Here is a 26,450-nt window from a genome sequence, read left to right on the forward strand (position 1 = left end):
ACAGCTGGACTGTAAACTACTGTATAGCCAACTGTATGTCGTGGAAGCAAGTGCCTGTCGTAAAGAACTCCCACACACAGAGCATGAGCATACAGTAGAACTAAAATCAATAGGCAATGTAGAACTTGGAAAATTAACACATTAGAAACCAGGTCATAAACACTGACTTTGCTCTCTTCAATTAATTTAGGAATTTAAGGCACTTTCACAGAAACCCCAAAGCATTTCTACAGGAATAGGAACATTTGGCCCAAAGCATCAAGATACTAGTTTGAATAAATCACAAAAACAACACATTGATTTATCATATATTTATGTGGACAGAACACAGAACCTGAGATAACAGCACATCCCTAGCATTCACACCGATGCATAGAACATTGAAATTGAGGCTTATTTGGAAAGAAAAAGACGACAATGTTTCAATCGATCACTATTTTCACCAGGATACTAAAAACTAGGAGAAGTGAGTCTAACGACCAGACTAGTTAACTTTTCCATCCACGTGCACACACACAAACAAAAACTCCTGACAATAAACCCAGGACCAACGGATGGACATGAAACCCTCTCCTGGAAGTGCATAAAAGTTCACCAGATACAGTATCTCACATAACACCTGCCTCCATTATACTGACAGAACAAAACTAAAGTAACAGGGTTTTTTTTAAGCTTATGTTGCAGGTAATTGGTAAAAAAAAAATATATATGTCGAAAATACACATTACTACTCTTAAAGTACAAAAAGTGAATATAAAAATAAGAATTGCGACCCAAAAGTAGCAGTTCAATTTGTGCAAACATGTCTACCAGAAATAAAACTATTTGAACATCAAACTTGTCAGCTTGGCAGAAGAAAGAGAACATCTTTAAGGGAAACATTAAAGGCTACCGCTAAAACTGGATAGGTAGTCAACTAGGCCGTGAAACCTCAAAACTATACACATACCGTCAAGCACACTCGAGGAATAACAGGGTTTTATCCAGCAACACGTGCACAACTTACTTTTCTTTTGCAAGTAAACAAGATGACAAGAAAAATAACATATGTACAACTTTTAAAGTAGGAATGCACAAGCTGAAGTTTTTAGGTATCAATGCTATCAAAGTCCAACATCAGGAAAATTTCCCTTCAATCTACAATAATCAATAGGTGATTTAATTGAGTTCAGTTTTTTTCTGTTTTCTTTTTAAATCAGGTAAAAAAAAAAAAAAAAAAAAAAAAAAGGAGTACCCAACTGATTTGTCATGCTTTGTACACCAGCAACAGGTGCAATGTCATGTTAGGTTTAAAAAAAAAAAAAAAAAAAAAAAAAAAAACACATTAAGGTGAATTGTAGATATATATCCTTTGAATCCTTAAAAACAATTTTTTTTCTTTTTTGACACAGACTCGATAGATAAAAGACAGATGACACACTGTAGTCAAGAGTTTAAAAAAACAACAGCATCAACAAATTAAGTGTATGTCATGGCTTCTTTGGGGGAAGACTGTGCAGCAAGTAAGGGCGTCAGAGTCCTCCAACATATACCGTCTCAGATAGAGCTTGAAGTTAGACTGCCCTGTATTCTCACTCACTTTGGCCAGATATATCTTTGGATTATATTATTACAGAAATTTTGCCAAAAAGTAACAGTAACAGTTAACCCAAAGAAGTAGCTCATAAAGCACATCCATTGGATTGCGTACGAGAAAATATTACTTATTTTTTTCAATATTATTATTTTTCCACATAGGATTATTTTTAAACCCGTTTAGAAAAGGAAGAATTCTTCCCTAAAATAAAGCAACATCAACATCTGCGGCTGAGATCAGAATGCAAAGTCATCCCCAGAGCTTTCCCCAACTACAGCAACAGCGGTGGCCGTGGCGGGAGGATCTGGAGGACCGGCCTGGCAGGAGCTGGTTCCCACTGGAGAGATAGCCAGGCTACGGAACAACATGTCCATGGAGGGGAGCAGGGGAGTGAGGAGGCTGACCGGGCAAAAGGCTGAGCCCCCAAAGGGGGTGAAGTTTACCTTGTTGGGGTCTGGGCAGGAGGAGACCAAGGCCGGCTTGAGAGAATATGGAGCGCTAGAGAACCAGAGGAGACGGGCGGTTAGCAACATGTGACCAAACTAACACCTGGTAGAAATGAGGTGCTTTGATTACATGCATACACACACTTAGCATGTCTAATAATACTTATTCAATACACTTAAAAAGCAGTCACTCCTCGTGACACGAAAACAGGGGGGAGCTCTTGTGTAGTGGTTAGAGCCTTCATTAAATCATGACAATGAGTAGTTAATTGCAACTGTGGCAGAATTTACTGAACCCTAATTTAACATGACAATATACAGGTCCAGGGAAACAGAAGGACAGACCGTAAAACATGCAGTAATTTGGTGTTAGCACAGCAGTGTTAGGGCAGTACCGGTGGGGGTTAGAGTTTAGTGTGGGTACATAAACACTACAGTGACTGCACTGTAGCAAATATCTTTAAAGTTCTGTTAGACGTGTAACTTATTCAAAGTTTCAATTACATAGCGCCAAATCACAAGAGAAGTTATCTCATGGCACTTTTCATACAGAGTAGGTCTTGATCATAGTGTTTGCGGAGACCTAACAATCCCGTATGATCTGGCAATGTTTGACAGTGGCAAGAAACAACTCCCCTTTAATGGGACGAAACCTCAGGACAGAACCTGGCTCTTATGTGGGAGGCCATCTGTCTCGACCTAGGTTGTGGTTTGTGAACTAAACCTAACAAGATGATATTTTAAATGCCTGGCCTTAACCAAACTTGTTCTAGCACTTTGGTTAAATGTCCAGTCATGTCTTATTATAGTGCAAGACAAATGTAAATACATGGTTATTGTGGGAGGACCACCACCAGAGGGCACCCACACACAGACTTAGTATGAATGACTCATTAAAGAGGACCTATTATACTACTTTTCTGGTCTTAATTTCTTGTTTTACACTGCTATAGAGCAACCTGACACGAATCACATCACAAAAAACTATGTAGATTTTCGGGAAGCTCTTTCTCTTATTTTGGCGATCCAGCACATCCTGTCAACACTTGAGTGTGTGCGCATCGGCCATCTCCGCTCCCTCCGCCTGTGCTTCGGCAATCTCCGCTCCCCTCCCCCCTCCTGCAAACCCCACTCCGTTGTGATTGGTTACCTTCCTTCCGGAACACTTTCAGTGGCGGGAAGCGCGAGCATGGACCTATAAGGGCGCGAGGCAGACGCGAACAGGGAAGTGACAGCATTACCATACATGGAAACATCCGCGTGGTGACTTCACAAAGTTACATGCGACGTCACAAAGTTACAAAGGGTAGACCGCTTTGAACACGTGACTTCTCGACTGGCTAGAATAGTGTTTAGTGCTCTGCACAGACACCCCAGACGGTCAGCAGGGAATACGTCGAAATGCATGTAAGTCATTATTTGATAATTTAGTATGGTTAAGCATGACTATGAATCATCATAACAATGTTTATAGGTCATAAAAGTCAAAAAGCATCATAGGTCCTCTTTAAAAACTGGATTGCAGCACTCACTTCATCCCAATGAGCCCTATGGACATTTCCCAGTGAAGGGTGAAGAGAAACATCAGGTAACTGGCCCAATTAAAAGGGAAACTCTGCAGATTTTTCCACATTAAAAGTCTATTTACAGGGCCCAAGGAGTGCTATTGCATGCATGAGGTAAAAAAAACGTGTATATATATATTTAAAAAAAAAGGCCTTTAAGCATAAAATCTGGAAAAAAAATTGCCTCAAGTGATGGTTGGAGCAGAAGACTACAAGCTTGAAAATCATCAGAAATCTGAGGGTGTGGATTTAAAAAGCAGTGAGCTCAGACCTCTTTAGCCCACCGCTCGATGCTACATGAGTCGCTAGTCCCGCTACTAGCAAAACATAGCACAATCTCCAACTGACCTAAATGAAAAACAATCTCTGTGGTTCTGCCGCATCGATTTTTAAACTTTTTATTTAAAAGATGGAGTCACTCATTCTGAAAAACAGACAAAAAAATCTGTTTGTAATGCACAACCTAGGCTCTGTAAACGGGTATGACCAAGCCATCGTAGCTAGCAACATGCCCGTTTATGGAGCCGATGCTGTATATATATTAACACTGGATTTTTTTTTCAGCTCACACACAGTACGGGCAGGTAGGGGATGGTGAGGAGATAGTCACAGATTTTGACAAAAAGTGAATTTGACAACAAGCAGTCTGAAATCGCTGACTCCACCTTTAAAAAGAACCAGTCCCCAACTGTGAGCCCAACCACGTAACATAAATTGGATTAGGGTTATGGGTGAATTGTGTTCAGACACACTGACAAAAAGGTACCTGGTTTCATCCCACACTCGGACCTTCTCGCAGCCCTCTGGAGGCTCTCTCTGGAAGCAGCAGCTGTTGTTGGGCCCTGGGGATGATGACAGAGGCAGTGAGAGCTCCGCCTCGTTCTGGGAGGAGAACCGAGACAGGAGGCACATCTCAGCGCCGTCTAGAAGACCTGAAAACAGGAGGGGGGGTCAAAGGAGTCAATATAAATCGTATTCTATATTTCGCAAAACCTCCGAAGACAGTTTAATGAGGCAGTTGCTTTTACTCAATTTGTGTCAAATTACCTTCAGGATTCATCTCAAGTTCTGCAGAAACTCAATAGATTTGGTTTTATGATAGAAAGGTGGAGTTCTTAGCATTTATATCAGGAATTTTGTCACCAGTATTAAGGAGAAATGTCACCTTTGTTCAATTATAGTCAAAGGTTTAAGACTTTTTTTAAATATACAAATACATCAATGGCTTGGACATGACATTTCAGAGCAAAAAGGACAAATCTGCACTGAATAAAACAAAACCTTGCACAGATTAAGACATACCATAGTCACTATTCATTTTTAAATAGTATACCTTTCACTTGATAAGTTACAAAAGTGCTCCTCTTTGTTGGTAAAGCAAGCGTGACTACACTACAGTCAGTGTATCACAAGATAATGAAAATGCAATCCTTATATTTTTGCAGTCAATCCAGTTTGACAACAACTATACCATTGCCTGCATTGCTTGTGGTTAAAAGCAAAGCTTACAATCGAGTTTGAGCACGGTAAAGTATGATTAAAGAGTTTGAAACCTCTCATTTTGATTTATTCCTTTTTCTCAACTTGTGTGTACATTATTATTTACTATCTATGACATTAAGAGACTTTTCTGTTTAAAATGTTACCATTTGGCCGGGGCATGATAATGTTATCCAGTCTGGAACTGCTGCGGTCTGCTGGACCACTACTGCGCATGAAATATCCTCTCCTGTTTAGTAGCTTAACCACAGACCCCTTTATTGAATGCATTTTGACTGGTCTATATGTTTGTGTGCGTCTCAGAACGTTGCCTGTGAGAGTGGTTCTCTTATTTTAAGTTGTCTCCGAGTAGTTTACTAATTTAGGAGTGGTTAGGTGTGAATGTTACACAGAAGTTCACTTTCCCTTTTGTTTCTGGTAATGGCCCATTTTACTACTAAGGTGGACTCAGTCAGTTAATATCTCCTCGTGATCCCCCACCTGTTGTACTGTGTGCGCAGTAAAAAGAAAAAAATACAGTGTTAATACACAGCCTAGGCTCTGTAAAGAGGCATGTTGCTAGATAAGGTCGCCCCACTTTGTTTACATACCAGTTTAAAAAGAGCCTTTGCTGTGTATTGACACCAGATTTCTTTTCACACAATATGGACAGGTAGCGGCACATGAGGAGATATATGAATGAAAGGTCTAGTCCTGTGTTCTGAGTCCCAGGCTGTTCTAGCTGGTTCTGATTGTCCTTTGCTCTGACCACCAGACACTAGCTGACTCTAATGGTCCTGTGTTCTGACCCCCAGACTGTATTTTATTCTAATTGGTTCTACAGGTGAAACTCGAAAAATTAGAATATCATGCAAAAGTTCATTTATTTCAGTAATTCAACTTTATAGGTGAAAATAATATCTTATACAGACTCATTACATGCAAAGTGAGATATGTGAAGCCTTTAACTTGTATAATTGTGATCATTATGGCTTACAGTTTATAAAAACCCCAAATTCAAAATCTCAGAAAATTAGAATATTACATAAAATCAATAAAAAAAGGGTTTTAAATACAGAAATGTCAGCCCTCTAGAAAGTATAATCATGCATATGTACTAAGTACTTGGTTTGGGCCCCTTTTGCATGAATGATTGCCTAAATGCGGCGTGGCATGGATGCTATCAGCCTGTGGCACTGCTGAGGTGTTATGGAAGCCCAGGTTGCTTTGATGTGGCCTTCAGCTCATCTGTATTGTTGGGTCTGGTGTGTATCATCTTCCTCTTGACAATAGTCCATAGTTTCTCTATGGAGTTCAGGTCAGGAGAGTTGTCTGGCCATTCATGCACAGTAATACCATGGTCAGTCAACCAGTTACCAGTGGTTTATGGTACTGTGGGCAGGTGCCAAGTCTAGCTGGAAATGGAAATTGTCATCTCCATAAAGCTTGTCAACAGACAGAAGCATGAAGTGCTCTAAAATCTTCTGGTAGATGGCTGTGGTGACTTTGGACTTGATAACACAGTGGACCAACAGCAGCAGATGACATGATACCTCAAATTATCACTGATCCAAATTAAATGTTGCGTTTCATTTGGAAATCAAGGTCCCACAGTCTAGAGGAAGAGTGGAGGAGCACAAAATCCAAGGGGCTTGAAGACCACTGTCAAGTTTCAACAGTTAGTGATGATCTGAGGCACCATGTCATCTGATGGTGTTGGTCCACTGTGTTATCAAGTCCAAAGTCACCACAGCTGTCTACCAGGAGATTTTAGAGCACTTAATGCTCCTGTTTGTTGACAAGCTTTATGGAGATGACAATTTCCATTTCCAGCTAGACTTGGCACCTGCCCACGGTACCATAAACCACTGGTAACTGGTTGACTGACCATGGTATTATTGTGTATGCATGGCCAGACAACTCTCCTGACCTGAACTCCATAGAGAAACTATGGACTATTGTCAAGAGGAAGATGATACACACCAGACCCAACAATACAGACGAGCTGAAGGCCACTATCAAAGCAACCTGGGCTTCCATAACACCTCAGCAGTGTCACAGACGGGCTGATAGCATCCATGCCACGCCGCATTTAGGCAATAATTTGTGCAAAAGGGCCCCAAACCAAGTACTTCGTACATATGCATGATTATACTTTCTAGAGGGCCGACATTTCTGTATTTAAAATCCTTTTTTTATTGATTTGATGTAATATTCTAATTTTCTGAGATTTTGAATTTGGGGTTTTCATAAGCTGTAAACCATAATAATCACAATTATAACAAATAAAGGCTTGAAATATCTCACTTTGAATGTAATGAGTCTATATAATATATTAGTTTCACCATTTAGGTTGAATTTCTGAAATAAATGAACTTTTGCACGATATTCTAATTTTTTGAGTTTCACCTGTATATATCATTTGAATGTTAATTAAAACATTGTAAATTATATGTTGTATTTGATCAGAGTTACTTTCAAGTGTTTGGAGAAAAAAATTTGCTTAATTGACCAAACCCCATGATTCTGTAAGTAGTCCGACATTAGTTCTGGAATATGTAGTTTCAAGCTAGCTGTCAGGATTCTAGCCGTTACAACCATAGATAGTATAATAAACATGTGTTGTTATGGTAGTTTCAGAGTGGAAAAAGTAAGTGGATCAGTTTACCCCTAAACTGCGGTAAAGTGAGACACAAGACAACTTTTTTCACAACAATCATATTTTCACTACCCATCCTGAATTAATGGGAGATGTGTCAATTTGAATGATTAATTATTTTAGCTCACTTAGAGGGGAGCAAATGTAAAAAGTGTCTCACTTTACCCCACTCTCCCCTATAGAAACTAACCTTGGTGCAGCTCGAGAGGTGCATCATCAGAGCTTGGTGGGGAGATGGAGATGTAGATCGGTGGGGAGCTGGGTGAGGAGGAGGAGGAAGATGAAGACAGGTGTGTGGTGGCCGGGTCACTCTGAGATCCGCTGCTGCTGCTCTGTGGAGGGACCGGAGCCCGGTGTCCGTCTGGAACCTCAAGCAGCTGACAACAGGGGAAAAAACGCATTAACGTTGTGTAATTATATGGATGGAGTCAGCTATTCTGGAGAACGTTTGTTGTCAAAGTACACAGTACAGAAAGCTAGTAGATCGTGAGGAGATATTCACTAATTTTGACAAAAAGTGATTTTGACAAGCATTCTCCAGACTTGCTGACTCCACCTTTCATGCCTGTCAGACTGAGAATGTTTTTCTTTTCTTTATAACTAAAGCAACTGCTGATCATTTTCACATATTTATGTTGCGTGTAGGGTGGTTGACAGTTACCCTGTGCTGATGGTGCGGTGGATAGCATATGAACATGCCTTCCAGCTCCTGGTTGAGGCCCTCCACGCTGCAGCGCAGTCGAGGGACCAGTGTAAACAGGGGAGACACGGGGATGGGAATTGGCTGAGTCTGAGGGCACAAAAACAGGTTAAATGGAATTTCTTCTGCATTACTCCCAAGAAGCAACAACATTGTGTTTTATTTTTGCTCTCCTTTTGGAGTGAATCGCTTGAGCAAAATTCCTTGCACGAGGAGTGCCATTTAAATAAAGTTTGTTATTATTTTTTAATGATAAACCAAATTCTTGAGCAATCTTATGCAGCTTCCAAAGCACATTTTTCTGGAGATATCAATGAAAATTAAATACAACAATCCTTAATACAATTCTATTAATGATTTCAGGTGCAAAATCGGGTCTCACAGGTTCCACCACACAAGACTTTGGTCTGAGACCGCCTGTTGCCAGTGGGGTGGGGTCCTACGCATCAAGACAGTGCAGACCAGCTGTGCCCAAAAGCAGAACTACGTATTTCGTTCTGAAAAGGAGAAGCAACGTGATGTAGTAGTCTTCCTGTTGGTTCAGTGTTTTAGTTCATGTGCTTCCTGCAGTGGGCTGCGCTGCTTAGATTACTTTGATGAATTTTAAATCAGTGATAGGCCTACTTGTCTGGAGGTAGAAATAGTTGCCCTGGAGATCTTGCCCGTTAAAAAGTGTACACACACAGACACATGCGTGCATGAAGTAAGTAGTGACTGTGTTTATGGATGATGCTAAGGTACCTGGGTAGTTCCCAGGTTACAGCTCCCCTGAGGATAGCCGCGCTGCCCGTCTTTATCTTGTCCCCCAGAGACCACAGGCTTGCTGCACTGCTGCAGCTGTTGTTTTAGTTTAGCAATCTGCAAAGAACAGAGGTTAGTGTGAGTCAGCCTGCACACATAAACACAAAGAGGAAGTCCTTTAAACTTACAAATGTCACACACACAACAACAAGGTCCCTTCAGAGGCGTGTTGTAAAAAAATATATATATTTTGAAGTGATAATCTAATTATGTGATGGTTCAGATAAAAGATGATAATGGGGAGTGAAGCTCTGGTAAAAACTGCCAAAAAGGGAAGTTTCTTTGCAGGCGAGATAATTTGGTCTCAAGTTGCTCAACACTGTCAAATCAATTGAGTCAGCCCTTTTTCGAGAACTTTCCCCCTTTGATGCAAAACTGGTTGTCACAAACACACACGTCAAGCAACACAGGCAGATGTTCACCTCGCGCAGGTTCTCGGCACTGCCCCACGACGCCGATCGTTTGTGGCTGCCGCTACCTCTCCTGCTCTGGGATTTATCTGACCATGAGTCTGGGGTCTGGGGAGGGAAGAAATGCAACCATAAGAACTAAAAAAAACTCCTTGCATAAGATCACACGTGACTAATAAACAAAGCCTATACATCAAACAGTCTGACACTGCCTTGCGATCATGTGAAAATCTAGAAGACTGGAAACCGCTGTGTTAGATTCATGCATTACATCAGGACTACACACTTATTTCACCAAAAGCTGCACACTTCTGCAACAAGTGCTGGAGGGCTGATCTGTAGCCACATCACATCACACCATCCACACCCACAGACTCTCTCTTTGCACTTGTCGATGAGCAAAAGAAACTGAAAAACAAAAGATAGGAGGGAGGATGTGGGCAGCAGTAGATCAGCCGCGAAGGGCCTGCGCGCACAAAGCAGAGGATGGGTGCAGCAGCAGCCAAAACGGCCTCATTAGCTGACACTCATCATCGATGTGGTTCTCGCTCTGTAATAGCAATTCAAGCACCACTGGACACTCCCTCTCCCCCTCTTTACTAAAAACTGTTATCTAATCCTAGTCTTGCTTGACCTGACCCCATCTGCCACCTCCTTCCCCCCCCCCCCCCCCACACACACACACCAAACCCCTCTGCATTGATGTAAATCATCTCTGAATTAAAAACAAAAATACTTAATATGGTAACAGCTCATTATTATCGTAATTACACTAGGGAACATTATTTTTGGTCCGGAGCTGACCTGGGTGGATTTGTCCTTTCGAGACAGGCTGCTCTGCCCCTCTGATTCTTTGGGCCAGTGTCCCTGCAGGTACGGCCCGATGATGGCATCCAAAGACATTGTCCGCCTCATGCCGGAGCTCGCCTGGTGCTGTTTGGTATTTCCAGCTGGCAAACGCAGACAACTTTGTAAATGACATGCAGCTACAGATTCAACTAGCCTGGTATTTGTTAAGTGTACCTATAGTACACCATTAAATGTTTACCCCTACGTATCAGAACATACAGCGATATTATTGCTTTCGTCGAATGCTCAGATAAACAAATAGTTAAAACATGTATAATTTGTTTACAGTCAGGAGGCTTGCCATGTCAACATTGACAACATCATCGCTACAAATAACAAATGATCAAATTGTGAATTCTCAAATGGCAATCATTTAATGGTTTCAGGCCTTTCTTTAAAGAAAAATTAAGATTAACTGGTTCAAAAATATATGTAGATTTATCCGTCTGATTTTGGACTAGCCATCTAAATACATAATAAACCTGTAATAGGCATTTTTCACAATTTGCTGAAATTTCATGTATTGATCAACAAGGTTTTTGCCAGATAATTGATAATACAAATACAGCATTACGAATAGCTATAAACAAGTCTTGTGAGTATTAACGGCAAGGTTTAATTATCCATATTAATATATTTTCTATGACATTGACTCAATATTATATACGTTATATTATACATCGAGTTGTTTTAAATAGGCTAAACTTTAATGTAAACACGTACTTGTCACATACATGCAATGTAGTGCCTTCACAATGAATTAAAGGTGGCAAGAGGTCAGTTGAACCCCTTATTTTAGAGGATGATGCTGCAGTTACTCCCTTGTTTTAACATTATTTACTTAATAATTGGATGCTTCTACTACAGGTGTTTCCTAAACACTGGGCCTTTGCTAGGAAATCTCTTTCAAGTTTGAAACCAATGGTAAAGTAACTTGAAAAGGTAGCCTACTTTATGCGTTATCATGGCATTGCATTTAAGCTTGTCCGACTTGATCCATAGAATGTTGACAGGTGTTGAGCTCATACCTGTCTTTCCATCTCTCCGGTGTGCTCGAGGCTTGCTGGCCAGCTGATAGGGGATTGTAGCCTTGAGGGGCTGTGGACCCAAAGTAGCTCCCCGCATATGCACAACTCCACTCCGGCCAGACATGTTTCAAATCTGGGTCTACTCAGCTCCTTGGCTGACAGACTGAAAAATAGCAATGGAGCAATGGGTGCCCAGCCTGATGGAGATCTGGGGGCGCTGTGAGGAAAACAATGGTGGTGGTGGTGATGGCTGGCTAAATTCACCAGCTGCAACCCTTCCTCCACTGGTGAAGACCACCCAAAAAACCGTTACAAAATTAAACTTTGGTTCGTTTAGATGTATAATTTCAGAGTAAATATAACTACCAGCTGCGCTTAGCTCGACAGATGAGACGTTATAAACATCCAGAGATTAAGTCCTCGGTAGTGATCATACTTTTTCTCTCTCTCTCTAGTCTGGCTTGTGAGCGAGCAGAGTTAGCAGCCTAGCAAGCAAAAGTTTCTTTGTGAGGATGTCGAGTTATTTTACCCCGTTCTCGAACAAGGAAGCAGCTCCAGCTTTTAAAAATACCAAAAAGTCACTTTAACGTTTACTCCTGGGTCTTCTGAGGAAACCTCGAGGTGTGTATTTAATTTTAGGCTTTTGTCGTGTTTCAGTGGACCCCCCAGGAGTTGTGAGGTGGACGCCTGTTCTCCCCCTCCGTGTCCTTGTTTAAACTCCAAACACTTCTAGCCACCACCACGCTGCTGTGGTGGGTTTTAATTATGTGGCGAAGAGTGGGTTGGGCCCGGCTACGAAGCGCACTTTTGATTTGATGTTGGAGCTACCCCCTTCAATCCTATTGGCCAAGGCGCCATCAATCCGTCAAACCCAGACAATGAAGTTTGCTGTCACCGCCCCCAATTCATATTTCATAGTAACTGATTTTTGACATCTAAATCGAGCTGAAAATTCCTCATCAAACTTTTTTTTTTTTTTAAATTTTAACACTTTTAAGCTAGACACTGAAAATACATGGACTACTTTTGATAACCAGACGCTACTGTAGTTAACTAGCCTAGTGTAGTGTAGCCAATCTCTAATACATATGTTTGCTGTTAACGGGCCATCCCAGTGTATTTGCCCCAGTGTGTTTGCATTCATTTTATTTAGTGGGCCTACAGCATGAGAAAACCTTTGCAAGCTTCTGACACTTGATTGATTTTTGTGTAATCCACATTTATTCATTTGTGTTAGTATAACATTGTCATGGGGTGATGCATTGCAAGAGAAGATTGATTTGAAAAGTCTGCACTGCATTACCTCATACCAATAATGTGATTTGACAAAAAAAATTAATGAAGACTTGACGTTGAGTGTGATGGATAACTCAAAAAAGCAAGAGTCTGCTAAATCAAATATGTTCATCTTCTATAAATGCAGGATGAACATACAAAAGAAAAATAGATTTAGACTTTCTAAAACACTGTAAGATTTGCAAAACATCGTATCATCTTTGATATACCGTATATTTGATCTGTAAATGGGCTTTAACAAACAAAACAAACTTGTGTGGTCCTCAAACTGTTTCATCATCATATTCATTTATTTGTAGGCTAATTGTTTCATCATACTTATCCTGAGACCAGCTGGGCGTGCACACCATCTGGGTGGACTGTGAAGTGGTTTTGGGTGGTGTGCATGCATGTGACACAGTGTGTATTGTAAGAGATAACTGTACAGACTATGTGTAAAAAGGGAGTGACAGTGGCGGTACAAGAGAAGGGGGTAGAGATAACATGGCATGCACTTTCAGGGCCAGATCCTAGACCAGTGCTAGGGCTCCTGGTGGCCCTTAAATGTAATGTAGCCTACACTTGATTATGCGAGACTTTGGTCCATGTGTAGATAACACACTTGTGTGTCCAGCACACCAGAATGGGAGTGAATCCACTTTATCACAGAACTGTAAAATGCTCAACCATGTGTCCCTTTCGGCCTGCTCATCTATCTAGACAACTCCACCCAACAATTGATGTCACTTGCACAAAACAGCCAAAGACAATATATTCAAACTCAACTTTCACACCCTCTGCAGTAGCCAGGCAGTTAATTGGACAGTATGTCCATCTGGAATGTATCTCCTACATAATGCATTTCCAAAGTTTACCAAAGGACCTTCAGCGTCTGTTTGTTTTGCTCTGTGTATTTGTCTGCGCTAATTAATGAATGATCCTAACCTATGACCTCACACTTTCTCAAACGCATTCAAAGAGAGGCTATGTCATGCTTTACAAAGATTAGCTACATATAGGAGACATGTAAAGCAAAAAGTGACTTGTGCACAGTGAGAAAGAGCATAGCTTATGTTAGTTATCAATAGCTAAAATGCTATTGATAACTAACACCCCCCCCCCAGTTTGCAATTTTCTTTCAGGTTAGTGATAAATTGGCTCAGAGTTAGCAATCTCTGAGTGGCCAAATGGCAACCAACGTGACTTGAAGAAAAATGATAATGTTTAAATGTGGAATCAGTTCAACAACATTATGTGCATGAACAAGACTCAGACATTGAAGCTGCTCTGGAAGGCTATAAGTAGTCACTGCAGAGCTTTGAGCTAATTGAGAATGTTACCAATCGAACATAATAGGCTACTCACACAAAACAACAATGTTGACATATGCCATGGTTCGGAATGGTTTAATCTTTACCATGTTTTCCACCTTCGTTTTTTGTTAGCAAGCTAACGTTTGGTAACCTTAAGCACACAGCTGAGGATAATGGAAATTGTATGTTGGTAGCCAATGTGAAAATAAACTACTGGATTTTTTTTTTTTTTGACATGCTGCATGCCAAGTAGCACAGCTGAAATTTACTTGACTAGTCTACAGCTATGCTAGCATCTCTGAGGCTGTAGGCAACTGCAGTGCTGTGATGAACTATGCTAATGTCAGCATGCTAACAGGGCCACAATGACAATGCTAACATGCTGATGTGTTACACATGAGGTAACCGAGAAAGTCAGGAGTTTACCAAAGTAGAATACATTACCTCGGGAACGTGAAAATTTTAACAATATTTAAGATTTGAGCCTGGCCTAGTGAGCAGGCTGAGTGGCATATCAATTTCTAGAACCGAAAACAAAATAAATACAAGGACTATCCACTGCATACCAGCAGTTCATGTTTTTTTTTAAAAAAGGCAGTTTTATTGCAGTTTTAAATAACACATATCCCAAATCTCAATTACACTGCATGAGATTGCAATTTACATGATGGTAAATGAAGGATGTAAGTAAGATGTGAAATCAATTATAATTCAAAAAGATCTTTAAGAAAATAAATGAAGGCAAAAACAACCCAGATACACACATACACAAGTTGCACATTCACTATTTCTCTCTCTTCTGCTCATAATAATCTATCAAGCCAGGTTTGTAGAAATAAAAATTAAAAAAGACAATGAAAACGTTCATTCTGCATAGTCACAATGCACTTTGCATTTGTATGCAATTCCGTCTCTTTTATGTTCACATGTGGCTCTGCAAACCTTGGTAGCTTGGAAAGTATTTTATGTCACACCCTAAATTATGTACTTAACCTACTGTTTGAGTGAAAAAGGTCTAAACTCATCGTCCAACTATCATGAAGCTGCTTCTGTTTTTTAATAATCTTCATCATAAAACCTTCTGGCCACTTACTCAGCCTGATTTTTTTTAACCCTCTTATAATTGTGTAGTATAATATGTGACCAACATTGTTTCTGTTCCCTAAAAAGATCTAATGACCTCATCCATCCTGCACAATATTATGCAAGAGGCAGAATAAGATAAACTGACGGACGGATAAGACACAGACAAATGTACACAGAACAACCATACAGTGAGTTTTGATATGACCAGTACAGATACAAGACAGTCATTTCATAAGATCAAGCGTTGTGGCGTAAGACAGACTTGAACTAGCCGTTTGCATTTCAGGAGGCTTAATTGGGTCAAGACAATGAAAGACGGTGAAATCGTAGGAGGCCGAGAGGCAGTACAGCAGCTATTCCTGCATCTTTGTTGGACAGTCCCAGACAAGGAGGCTATACTCTTTCACCAACGCTTAAAAGATGTAAGTTGAGAGAGTGCAGGGCTCAGAGCATAAAGGTAATGGGGCACGAGCAACAGGCCATGAAAGAGAGCATTTTGTCCACCTACAAAAAGTAGTCCATTTGACTTCATTTTGAATTGTCTCAGTGTCCGTGATGCGGTTGGCAGTGTTTCTTTGGCGCCCCCTAGCTGGGAGAGATGGGAGGACTGTTCTCTGTGCTGATATTGACCAGGCACTCGCTGGACTTGAGGCTAGCCAGAGACTTGCAGCTTGGGAGGGACGCCAAGGACCCACACAGGCCCATCATGGACGGGGTGTAGTCCTTTTCTGTAGGGGTGGGACCATAGGGTGGGACCGACATACAAAGGAATGGGTCAAATAAAGGGTGTATGTGTGTGTTCAGTTCACTCACTTATTATTTTAAGGAAACACAGTGCAGCACACTCTTTAAAATGTCACCTGTGCACCAGGCTCCTCCATTCTGTTTCCCCTCTGTCCTCTGGGAGTCTGAATCCAGGCTGATCTCCACAGAGAGCAGCTCTGTACTGGGGAAACTCCTCCTGCGAGGAAAACAGAAGTTAAAGGTCAACAATACAGGATATACTACAGCCAGGATGGAAAGTGGATTGTCGTTTTTATTAGTTAGTTAGTGTATTAGTTTGATCATTAAATCAAAAGTTTGAAGATGTAAAATAAAATAAATTTGGATTTGTTTTTAGAGTTGAAACAGATAATCAATAAGACATTCAACTTCAATTAGTCATTTGATACCCCAACCCAGTAGCTCAACTGTAAAACTAAAAGTGCACAAGCAGTGGCATCAAACTATACTTAAAGTACCAAGACCAAATCTTAGGCAGAAAATAACCATTACCGATTAACTTATACTATGTAACTGGATTAAAATGTGTGATACATTAACTTGCAAGCAGCATTGCTGTTGCAGCTAGTAAAGGAGATGCTTATGTCAATAATAAACAAAGCAGAAATTGGCGCTATTCCCAATCATGCCCTTGTCACTATGACGAAACAATTCTGGTCTATGAGAATAGCTTCTTGACGATATAACAGAGTGTGTATTTCTGCTTCTCTAATTCAATTATTACTAAGAGACAAAAATCCTCTATATCATGAAACAGCTTATGTAATCTAATGCCTCGTTTCCACCGAGTAGAGCGGGTCGGATCGGAGCGGCTCAGAGCGGGACAGCTCACTTTTAAGAATCTCGGTGTTGTTGTCCACCGCCGAAAATAAATTTGCTTCACTGAAGAAATATTGATCAGTTAATGAACACAGAAAGGTCAGATGTTGGCAGGACAAAAGTCGTGTCGGCTACAGAGAGTAATGTGAAAATTTAACAAATAATTTACTTCAAATACAAAAATATGTTTCATGACATCAGTGAATTAAGTAGTGGTGCTGTGAGATCCATATTTAATATCTTGTATGACTTCCATGTGCTTGAAGGACTGCATCCATGCGGTTTGACAATGATTCATACAATTTATTGATGAAGTCATCAGGAATAGCAAAGAAAGCAGTCTTACATGCCTCCCAGACAGAGCCGGCCCGAGGCATAAGCGAACTAAGCGGCCGCTTAGGGCCCCCGACTGCCTGGGGGGCCCCCTAAAAAAAAATAATAATAATAATTTTTTTTTTTTTTTTTTTTTTTTTAGTTTGTGTGTTTGATATTAACATCATATTGTGCAAATGTGAGTTATCATACAAAAAAAGGAATAAAATGTTTTGGTCTAGATAATTAATAGCCTAAAAATGTAATCAGTTCATCTGGGAGGAAATCCGAAATTATCTGATCATGTCACATTCACATCCATGCACCGTGTGTATTGAGTTTATTTAAAAACAATTGGAAATGGGGCTGCCCTCAGTTGCCCATGCACTGTGTATAATCTATAGCCTATGTCAGCCTTGTCTGTGGAAAAAAAGATACAGTAGCTGGATAACAGAGTTCTTCTGCTTCGTTCCTCACACTGCATTTAAATGCATTCACTATATTACAGAGAAATATGTCCCGTAAAAGATAAAGAGCTCCAAGCCCAACCCATAATATTTTATTTTATATTAATATGTTTATGGAAAATCCATGTGTCATTCTTCAATAGCTTCTAATTCATATGACCCAGTGTCTCCAAATTATTTGTTCACACAAAATTTCTCAGATTTAGCCTCTTAATTTTCCTCTCAAAGTGCACCAGATTCATGCATTTCACATTAAAAAGGTTAAAAAAATCTCCCGGGGGGGCATACCCCCGGACCCCCCTAGGAGGGTCTGAATCTCGGCTGTCTAATAATTTCGCACAGCCGCACAGTGGAGGCACTAGCGGAAAACACTGGGTGTGTGAATGATATTTAACAAAGATCTATAGTTTCAGCAGCGCTAACATTGGAGAGGGGCCCCCTAATCATATTTCGCTTAGGGCCCCCTGAAGGCTTGGGCCGGCTCTGCTCCCAGAGTTTGGTCTGGAAACTAAGCAATTGAGCTATTAAAAAATAAAAGCCTTACATATGAATGCAAAATATGCACTGACTACTGATGCCTTAAAACATTGTTTAAAGGTTTTTCTTGAAAATAAAGGGCTGTGGGAACTCCACAATGAGTTAATGAACACATCAAACGTGGTTTGGTGTTGATATCTATAATTACCAGTGAGCTATTACAAAATAAAAACCTTAAATATGAACACAATATACGCACTGACTACTTTTGCCTTTCTTGAAAATAAAGGGTTGTGGGAACTCCAAAGTGAGTTCATGAACATATCAGAGTTGGTTTGGTGTTGATAACTATAAAAACCAGTGAGCTATTAAAAAAGAGCCTTAAATATGGATTAAATATATGCTCTGACTACTTTTGCCTTTTAAAAAAAAATGTAAAGTTTTTTCTTTAAAACAAAGGGTTGTGGGAACTACAAAATGAGTTCATGAGCACATCAGAGTTGGTTTGGTGTTGATAACTATTAAAACCAGTGAGCTATTAAAAGAAGAGCCTTAAATATGGATGCAATATGTGCACTGACTACTGTTACCCTTTTAAAAAAAGTTAAAAGGTTTTTCTTGAAAATAAAGGGTTGTGGGAACTCCACAGTGAGTTCATGAACATATCAGAGTTGGTTTGGTGTTGATAACTATAAAAACCAGTGAGCTATTAAAAAAAGAGCCTTAAATATGGATTAAATATATGCTCTGACTAGGGGTGTGAACGTTTACAAAAATGTCTAACCGTGTACACAACGGATTTTTTTTCGTGTACACGGTTAACCGTGATGTCATTGTCCTCATGCGCCCGCCGTCTTGTAGGCGCGCGTGCACACACACATACGCATTTGTTCGCCTGTAAACACACAGTTGACATGAACCACGCTCGTTTTTATATACTTTCTATGGTTTACAAACCTCTTATAATAGGTCCATGGCACACACATACACACGTTCGCCTGGCTGTCATGTGCGCCGTCATTATCGCGCTTCATTAATTTCCTGATTAATATAGCCTATCGCTCATTTCTACGATTTCTACATGTCCACGTGTATGCAGGTTGAACAGGTGTTATAAAGTTCGGGCTACTTCCGAGCGTAGTTCACGTCAACCGGGTAACTTTAATATTTAGGTTATCTTTCATCACTCTTCCGTGGCTGTGAGACGAGCCCCAGCAGGGCGAATCCCCCCGTATGTGTGTGTGTGCGCCGATACACACACTCACTCACACACACACACTCGCCGAGGGACAGACAGATTCGGCAGACTACCTTTTATCATCCCCAATGACTTTATTAGTGAGGTAAAATCAATAAATGCGTGTCTCCAGAACATAATTAAAAACTTTGAAAAAAAGAAAATTTGAAAAAAAAAAGAACGGTTTTCGTTTATTGATTTTTCCTAAACGGTTATGATTTACAAACGTGTACACGTGTACACGTGTACACGTGTAACCGTGCACACCCCTAGCTCTGACTACTTTTGCCTTTTAAAAAAAAATAAAGGTTTTCTTTAAAACAAAGGGTTGTGGGAACTACAAAATGAGTTCATCAACACATCAGAGTTGGTTTGGTGTTGATAACTATTAAAACCAGTGAGCTATTAAAAAAAGAGCCTTAAACATGAATGCAATATGTGCACTGACTACTTTTACCCTATTCATTTTTTTTTTATGTTTTTCTTGACAATAAAGGGTTCTGGGAACTCCACAGTGAGTTCATGAACACATCAGAGTTGATTTGGTGTTGATAACTATAAAAACCAGTGAGCTATTAAAAAAAGAGCCTTAAATATGGATGCAATATATGCACTGAATACTTTTCCCTTTTTTTATAAATAAATAAAAGGTTTTTCTTTAAAACAAAGGGTTGTGGGGACTACAAAATGAGTTCATCAACACATCAGAGTTGGTTTGGTGTTGATATATATAAAACCCAGTGAGCTATTAGAAAAAAGCCTTAAATATGGATTCAATATATGCTCAGACTACTTTTGCCTTTAAAAAAAAAGTTAAGTTATTTTTTTTAAATGAAGGGTTGTGGGATCTCCACAGTGAGTTCAGGAGCACATTAGAAGTGGTTTGGTGTTTATAACTATAAAAACCAGTGAGCTATTAAAAAAGAGCCTTAAATATGGATGCAATATGTGCATTGACTACTTTTACCCTTTTTTTTAAATGTAAAGGGTTTTCTTTAAAACAAAGGGTTGTGGGAACTACACAATGAGTTCATAAGCACAACAGAAGTGGTTTGGTGTTGATAGGATGAATTTCCAGTGAGTTATTAAGAATAGAAAAAAAGACGTTGCACTTTTGCGACGGTTTCTTTGATCTTTCGCGAGACTCGCTGATTTAGGTGAGTTGATCAAGCCTGTGAAATGTCAGTCTTAGTCTTCTATACATAATAATACCATTCTGGAGGAAATTGGTGCGGTTTTCGTGACGCTATTACAGTTACAACCCCGGAAAATAGACGAATGTCGAATATAAAACCAATCTCACCCCGGTCCTAAACCCCGCCCTACCAGTAAGGTTAGGGTCGGCGGTGGAAACACCACCGAGATTCATAAATGTGAGCTGTCCTGCTCTGAGCCGCTCCGACCCGACCCGCTCTACTCGGTGGAAACGAGGCATAAATGCACAACAAGCTCAGGAGACAGACAGACAATCAGTCAGACCTGCGGAACAGTTTGACGTTGTCTTGGTTGTTGTATGGCTGGAGTGATGGCCACTGGTTGATCAAAGGGATTGAAAGGTTTTTGGCCAGATGGTTGGAGTCACATGGAATCAAGCTTGTCCTGACAAACAGGAGGACACCATAGGTTACCGAGAAAGTGATACAAATCCAGGCCTCTGGTACAGACACAATGACAATGACACCTTCAACTAAACCAATGAAAGGTCTTATGACAAAGCAGAAGCTGCAAAACGTGAGGTGTTGTCTCCATCACTCACAGTTGCTCCTGAAGCTCCAGGACTATGGCCTCCAGTTCCTTCTTCTCCAGTTGTCCGTGGCTCTTTAACTCGTTCAGCCGGGCCTTTAGCCTCTTGTTCTCTGTTTCTGTGTTCTTCAGCTGGGACTCACGCAGACGCACAAGCTCCTCCAGGTAACCCTGGCAACACACATACCAAACATTGTCCATCTGTGATGCTCAGTGTATTACAGAAATTATTTTGTGAAGATGTACGTATAGTCGTGCCCACTTATCCTCAAACCAGTAATCACAAGAAGAAAAGCTTACATGCTATATTTTACATATACATAAAACATAGCATTCTTTTGTGAAAATGTCAAATAATTGTGTGTGTGCACCTTTTGGGCATTGACTATCTTGAACCTCTGCTCCATCTTGCGACACTTAGTGCTCCAGCTCTCCTCATCAGTGACCAGGGGGATGTAGGGATGATCGGGGACGCTGTCATCACTCGTGCTGCTGTCGATGCTCTGACGATCCTCGTCGTCGCTCAGGTAATCATAGCTGCAGCAGAAACGGTCATATCATTTATTTGTATTATTACCTGGTGTGTGTTTCCTACAGTGGCAACAAACGAAGATGTCTGCAATGAAAAGTAAATGTAAGCAAGATCACTAAAGCAATACAACTCTTATCTTGTGTTGCACAATAGTAAAATCATAGGGATGCACTAATACCACACAGCTTGTTAATACCTAAAGAGTGGAGTATTAGGAGTATACGATATGCATGAACGTACCTTTGTGTAAATTTCAAGTATGGTGTGTAGTCAATCACGGCAGAAGATTTCCCATCCAAGGCCTCCCCTTTCAGACAGAAACTGTGGAAGAAAAAAACACACAAGGAAAAAAAGCCTATAATATAAATACCGATCTAAATGTATCAGTTCAATGCATAAAATATCACTAAAGAAAGGCCAAGTCCCCTCACCTAAAGTCTATGGCTCCAAGGCCTATGAGCATCCCTGTTAGGACTGTGGCTTCTTCCCTTAACACGATGGCTCCTTCTGCATAGAACCTCCTAGATCACAGATACAAATACAAGCAGGTGGGAATGTGTACGTTTTTGTTTGTGACACGTTGATACTGCTGCATATTGACACGTGCAGGGTTTCTCACCTGGTTGTTCTGCTGTCCCTCAGAGCAGTGGCGATGTATTCAGACAGTTTCTTCTCCATCAGCGCTACTCTCACCCAGGCTCGACCCTAAATGAGTCACCACCACAGGTTAAGAAATAACGGCATCAAAGAGAAAATACAACATCATCTTTATGAAACTGCTGAGTTGTATGAGTTTGGCTTCAGAATGATTTATTGCTGCAGTTCCCAAAAGCTTTTGTTGTAAAGTGAGGCTTTGAACATGACTTTTAATGAGACTTTGTTTCATTCTTTTTCTTTCATGGTTCATTATTTGGCTCTTTCTCTACGACGATCATTACCAAAAGAATGGGAGAGCTGCTAGCTCATAACTCTGATGCAAATGTTTTTTGTTCAATTTAAAAAGGCTGCCATATGATATGAGCAAACTGGAGAAAATGCAGGAGAACAACTTACATTCAAATAATTGAGTGAAAGATGTTTTCTGTCCACCTTACTGAAATGCGTAGGTGTGCATTCTCCCCTTTGTTTTCTAATGAATGTTCCTGTAACTGTATACAGGACTTGCCTTGGCTCGCGGGGTGCTTATGTTTTCCATGCTCTCAATGCTGCTGATGCAGCTGTTGGGAACTTTAGCGCAGGCCAGACGGATGTAGTCCCAGTAACTCCTCTGGCCATCGAACCAGCTGCCGGAACCTGAAAGGAAAATGAAACATGAATATTGTAAGAGGCATTTTTCTATGTTTAACTTATAACTATCAACTCATATAATGTGTATTTATGTCAGTGAATAGAGGAGAGAGTCTTGTGTAGTATGAGAGACTTCACGGAAAGAAGGCGCAGATGGTGCTGTTTGAGGAAGCCCACAGTGTGTGATCAATAAGAAAAAAAAACAGTAGCCATTGAAATGGACAGACGATAGACTTAATGCTGTAATTTCAGTATTTACAGCTGAATTAAATTGATTCTACTTCTTATGTTGAAAAATCACTTCTTCATTTCCTATTTGAAAAATGTTCATACATTTTTTTAATGCACTAAACAAAGCCATTATCAATACTAGGATTTGAACATTTTCAGTATGCATTTTTATTTTGTTTTCATTCATTGTTTAGGGTTTTTTGCGATCCTTTCTTTAACATGCAGTCCAACACAGACAAATTCTTCGAAAGGCTCATTACCTTTGTAACGGTGGCTGAGGATGTGTTCGAGGATGGCTGCAAAATTGATGAACTCCTCAGAGGAATCATCTATCGGCTCGGCTGTGTACTTCTCCAACAGCGTCTTTACTGAAAACCTAAGTGCGGAAAGAGAGAGAGAGAGATGGTTTTTTTTTTTTATATATTTTTTGGGCATTTTTTTAATGCTTTATTGATAGTGCAGAGAGACAGAGGTGAAATGGGGCAGAGAGAGGAGTGACATGCAGAGTACGACCGTGGGTGGGAATCGAACCCGGGTCTGCTGCTGGGCCCGGCCCGGGAGGGGGACGCCTTACCAACTGAGCTAAAGGCGCCCCCAGAGAGATGTTTTAAACAAAGAGTGTGGTTGCCAGTATTGAAGTAATCATTGGAATAGAGTAGTCAGGGAACAGATTAATGAATTATGAATTCTTTTTTTGTTTAAGTTTACTGTAAATGGAACAAGTCACACATTTATTGTGAGTACGCTCATGGAAAGGCTTTAAGGAAGCTCAATTTACCTCTGACGAGACAGCTTGAACGTATGACTCTGGTCTGATGAGATACGGTCACGGCTAAAAGGATGCCTGCCTATGATGCACTACAATGTTGTAGGCTACATTTTAACTACAAAGTAAGTCCGGATAAACTGTTTTAAGCAAAGATGCAAATATTGAGTGTGGAGAAGTATTTAAAATAGTTCTGTAATACAGCAGTATGTATAACAGTTCGAGGCACAAACTGTTGTGGCCCCAATCTTATATATGATTAAATTCCCCAGCTTATTCCTATACCACAGCATGCAGTGTGTTTTTGCTTATGTCCATATGGCCTTCCATGTTAACTGGTATTCTTCCTAAGACAGTTTGTAGTCCTTCTCCTGATTGACCCCTTCTTAATATTTTCCTGGGGACTAAATAATTCAGGACTTCTATTTGCTGCAAGAACACCTGCCAAATGCTATTTGTCCAGTGACATGGAGATATGCTTTGGCGTTAAAGGGGCCATATGCACCAAAGAGACCATATTAGATACGGCCTCTGCTGCAGAATTCGAGTTTTAGTTGCCAAAAATAAAAAGATTTTAGTTAAACTAATTCTAGCATTTTACAGTACACACCCACTCAGTTTGTGTGGTGCATGTGAGTGTGTAACACAATTTTTATTCTAAAACACAGGACATTGAGGCAAGTGTTTTCACTCTCCATTGTTCTCAAGGCAACAATGTCTCATTCAGCTGCTCTGACAATGGCCAGATACTGGACAATAACTGGCTGACCATCCTCAAAATGAGCACAACCCCCGTGCCTTCACTGTGCTACAGACAGCAAGGAGGCGACATGATCCCCTTAATAATCGTTGGCACAGCAGAGGTGCAGTCTTGGTCCCCTACGCAGATGTGTTTGTTCAAGGCACTTCCCGTACAGTCAAACAAGAACATAACTTATGAATGGAATCCATGTGTCCAGTCTGTGGACACTAGTCTGACCATCACCTAGTCAACTGGTCTTAAAATTACACTATGAGAGCTGTGAGAGTCAACCAAAACATTGAAGTTGCTGGTCGGAAAACTAAAACAAAGAGTTAAAAGACAAGACAATACAATGCTTCCTAGAGTTTAGGTTAACCACAGAGTAGTTTTATAGCTAGACCTTCTTCTTTGCTATGGGTTTTGTTATTTAAAAAAAAATCAATTATACCTGGGGCTCAACATAGCAGTTAGAGGTTTGTTGTGTTTTTGTATAGGCCTACATGCATGTACTGTATTTTTATTTCTGTCTGTATGTCACTGGCACACAACAAAAGGGCATTTAGGCCTAAGTGCAAACCCCACAATGTACAATCAGGACGCGATAGCCCCATATTCTGCCTGCCCTTCCCTGACTCCCCGGGGTGCCAGCTAGTCCTTGCCCCCGGGAAGGTTGTCGTCGTAGCAACCACCCCATCAGCTGGAAGAAAATAAATCACTCCTACAAAGATGACACCGCTAAACTCACACAGAGAGGATAATCCGCCCGTGTTATCAGATTTTCCGTAGGCCTTTTGTACAAAATGAGCATTTGTTGTGAAAGGATCTTTAATGGAGATACAGCTTCGTGGCCCTGCGATGGTGTAGCCTAGAGTTCATAGAAAAATGTCTAAGGGATGACGTAAGCGTGGATGCCAGAATATGCTTAATGTGCATGTGTCTATGGTGAGAATAAGAACACCAGGACCAATTTGTTGCCATGAGAAAATAGGCTAAACATTATAACCACATGACTTAAATGCCCACTCATGTCAGAGGACAGGCACTCATACGAACACTTTGAAAATAGCCTTTAGCCTATCTGACCTGCAGACGGTGATGAGGTTTTTTCGCTCCACCGTCACGTTTCGGGTCGAGCCTTTCGTCGAGACATCTCCCATGGCCATGACACAGCCGGGCTCCATCCAGGAGGAGCAGGCAGCCCGGATATCAAAGGACCCCTCCCTATCGGCCACCGGCTCCTGCTCCTGCTCATTCACTTCTGGATGCCAGGGGAGAGGTGAGCTGGCTGTAGCCTCCGCATCAGAACTTCGTCTTTAGGGCGGAGGATGAGACATCAGACACACCGAAAAATGCAGCGTGTCTATCTGTTTTTATTATTAGCCTACTCCTCTTCTTCACAGAGCACTGAATACAATTTCTCTCTCTCTCTTTCTCTCTCACTCTCCCCCGCCTATTTTTTGACGTCATCGTGACGTCACCGGACCAGCTCTCATCAAGCAGACTGAACATGACGAATCACCTCAGGGTGCTCATAGTCCAGGCAAAATAGCGTTTTTCATAGAATAAATTGTAAAAGAATTTTTTTCAGCTCAGATAATTTCTATGAGGTGTCCAGAACAACATACTAAAAGTCCTAAGAAATCCTAGTTGGGGAAATATGTTTAATTCTCATCAATCCGAGATGTGTGCCAATAAGGCGAGACACCAATAAATCCCAATGGGGCTATTTTTTTCCTTTAGTCCTATCAAAATGAAACTTTACACAATGAAAGTATCCATGAAAATTTAAATGTTTTGTATTACAAGTTTCTTTGAAAATGTATTTTAATATGCAAATGAGCTATACACTAATCGTACACGCCCAAAA

The 26,450-nt window shown here is 40.6% G+C and overlaps 2 protein-coding genes across 5 annotated transcripts; both read right to left on the minus strand.

Moving 5' to 3' along the window:
• Positions 1-302: 302 nt before the first annotated feature.
• On the minus strand, positions 303-12,225 carry LOC307266717 (protein FAM117A-like). 3 transcript variants are annotated; one of them, XM_080048809.1, is made up of 8 exons: positions 11,514-12,225; positions 10,441-10,586; positions 9,649-9,744; positions 9,167-9,283; positions 8,387-8,515; positions 7,916-8,102; positions 4,354-4,519; positions 303-2,074 (listed from the first exon to the last, which is right to left on the minus strand). In XM_080048809.1, the coding sequence occupies exons 1-8, from the start codon at positions 11,635-11,637 to the stop codon at positions 1,813-1,815; spliced, it is 1,227 nt and encodes a 408-aa protein (XP_079904935.1). In that variant the 5' UTR covers positions 11,638-12,225; the 3' UTR covers positions 303-1,812. The 3 variants fall into 3 exon arrangements, with proteins under 3 accessions (XP_079904935.1, XP_079904937.1, XP_079904936.1); XM_080048811.1 differs by lacking the exon at positions 11,514-12,225 and adding an exon at positions 11,437-11,476; XM_080048810.1 differs by lacking the exon at positions 9,649-9,744.
• Positions 12,226-14,747: 2,522 nt separating this feature from the next.
• On the minus strand, positions 14,748-25,992 carry rundc3ab (RUN domain containing 3Ab). Of its 2 annotated transcripts, XM_080048852.1 has the most exons (11): positions 25,667-25,992; positions 23,336-23,451; positions 22,723-22,850; positions 22,177-22,262; positions 21,989-22,078; positions 21,798-21,878; positions 21,397-21,562; positions 21,039-21,196; positions 20,762-20,881; positions 16,048-16,148; positions 14,748-15,915 (listed from the first exon to the last, which is right to left on the minus strand). In XM_080048852.1, the coding sequence occupies exons 1-11, from the start codon at positions 25,762-25,764 to the stop codon at positions 15,773-15,775; spliced, it is 1,287 nt and encodes a 428-aa protein (XP_079904978.1). In that variant the 5' UTR covers positions 25,765-25,992; the 3' UTR covers positions 14,748-15,772. The 2 variants fall into 2 exon arrangements, with proteins under 2 accessions (XP_079904978.1, XP_079904979.1); XM_080048853.1 differs by lacking the exon at positions 20,762-20,881.
• Between the last annotated feature and the right edge of the window lie 458 nt (positions 25,993-26,450).

The sequence above is a fragment of the Ammodytes marinus genome (genome assembly GCF_949987685.1).
Source record: "Ammodytes marinus genome assembly, chromosome: 20".
Taxonomy (NCBI): Eukaryota; Metazoa; Chordata; class Actinopteri; order Uranoscopiformes; family Ammodytidae; genus Ammodytes; species Ammodytes marinus.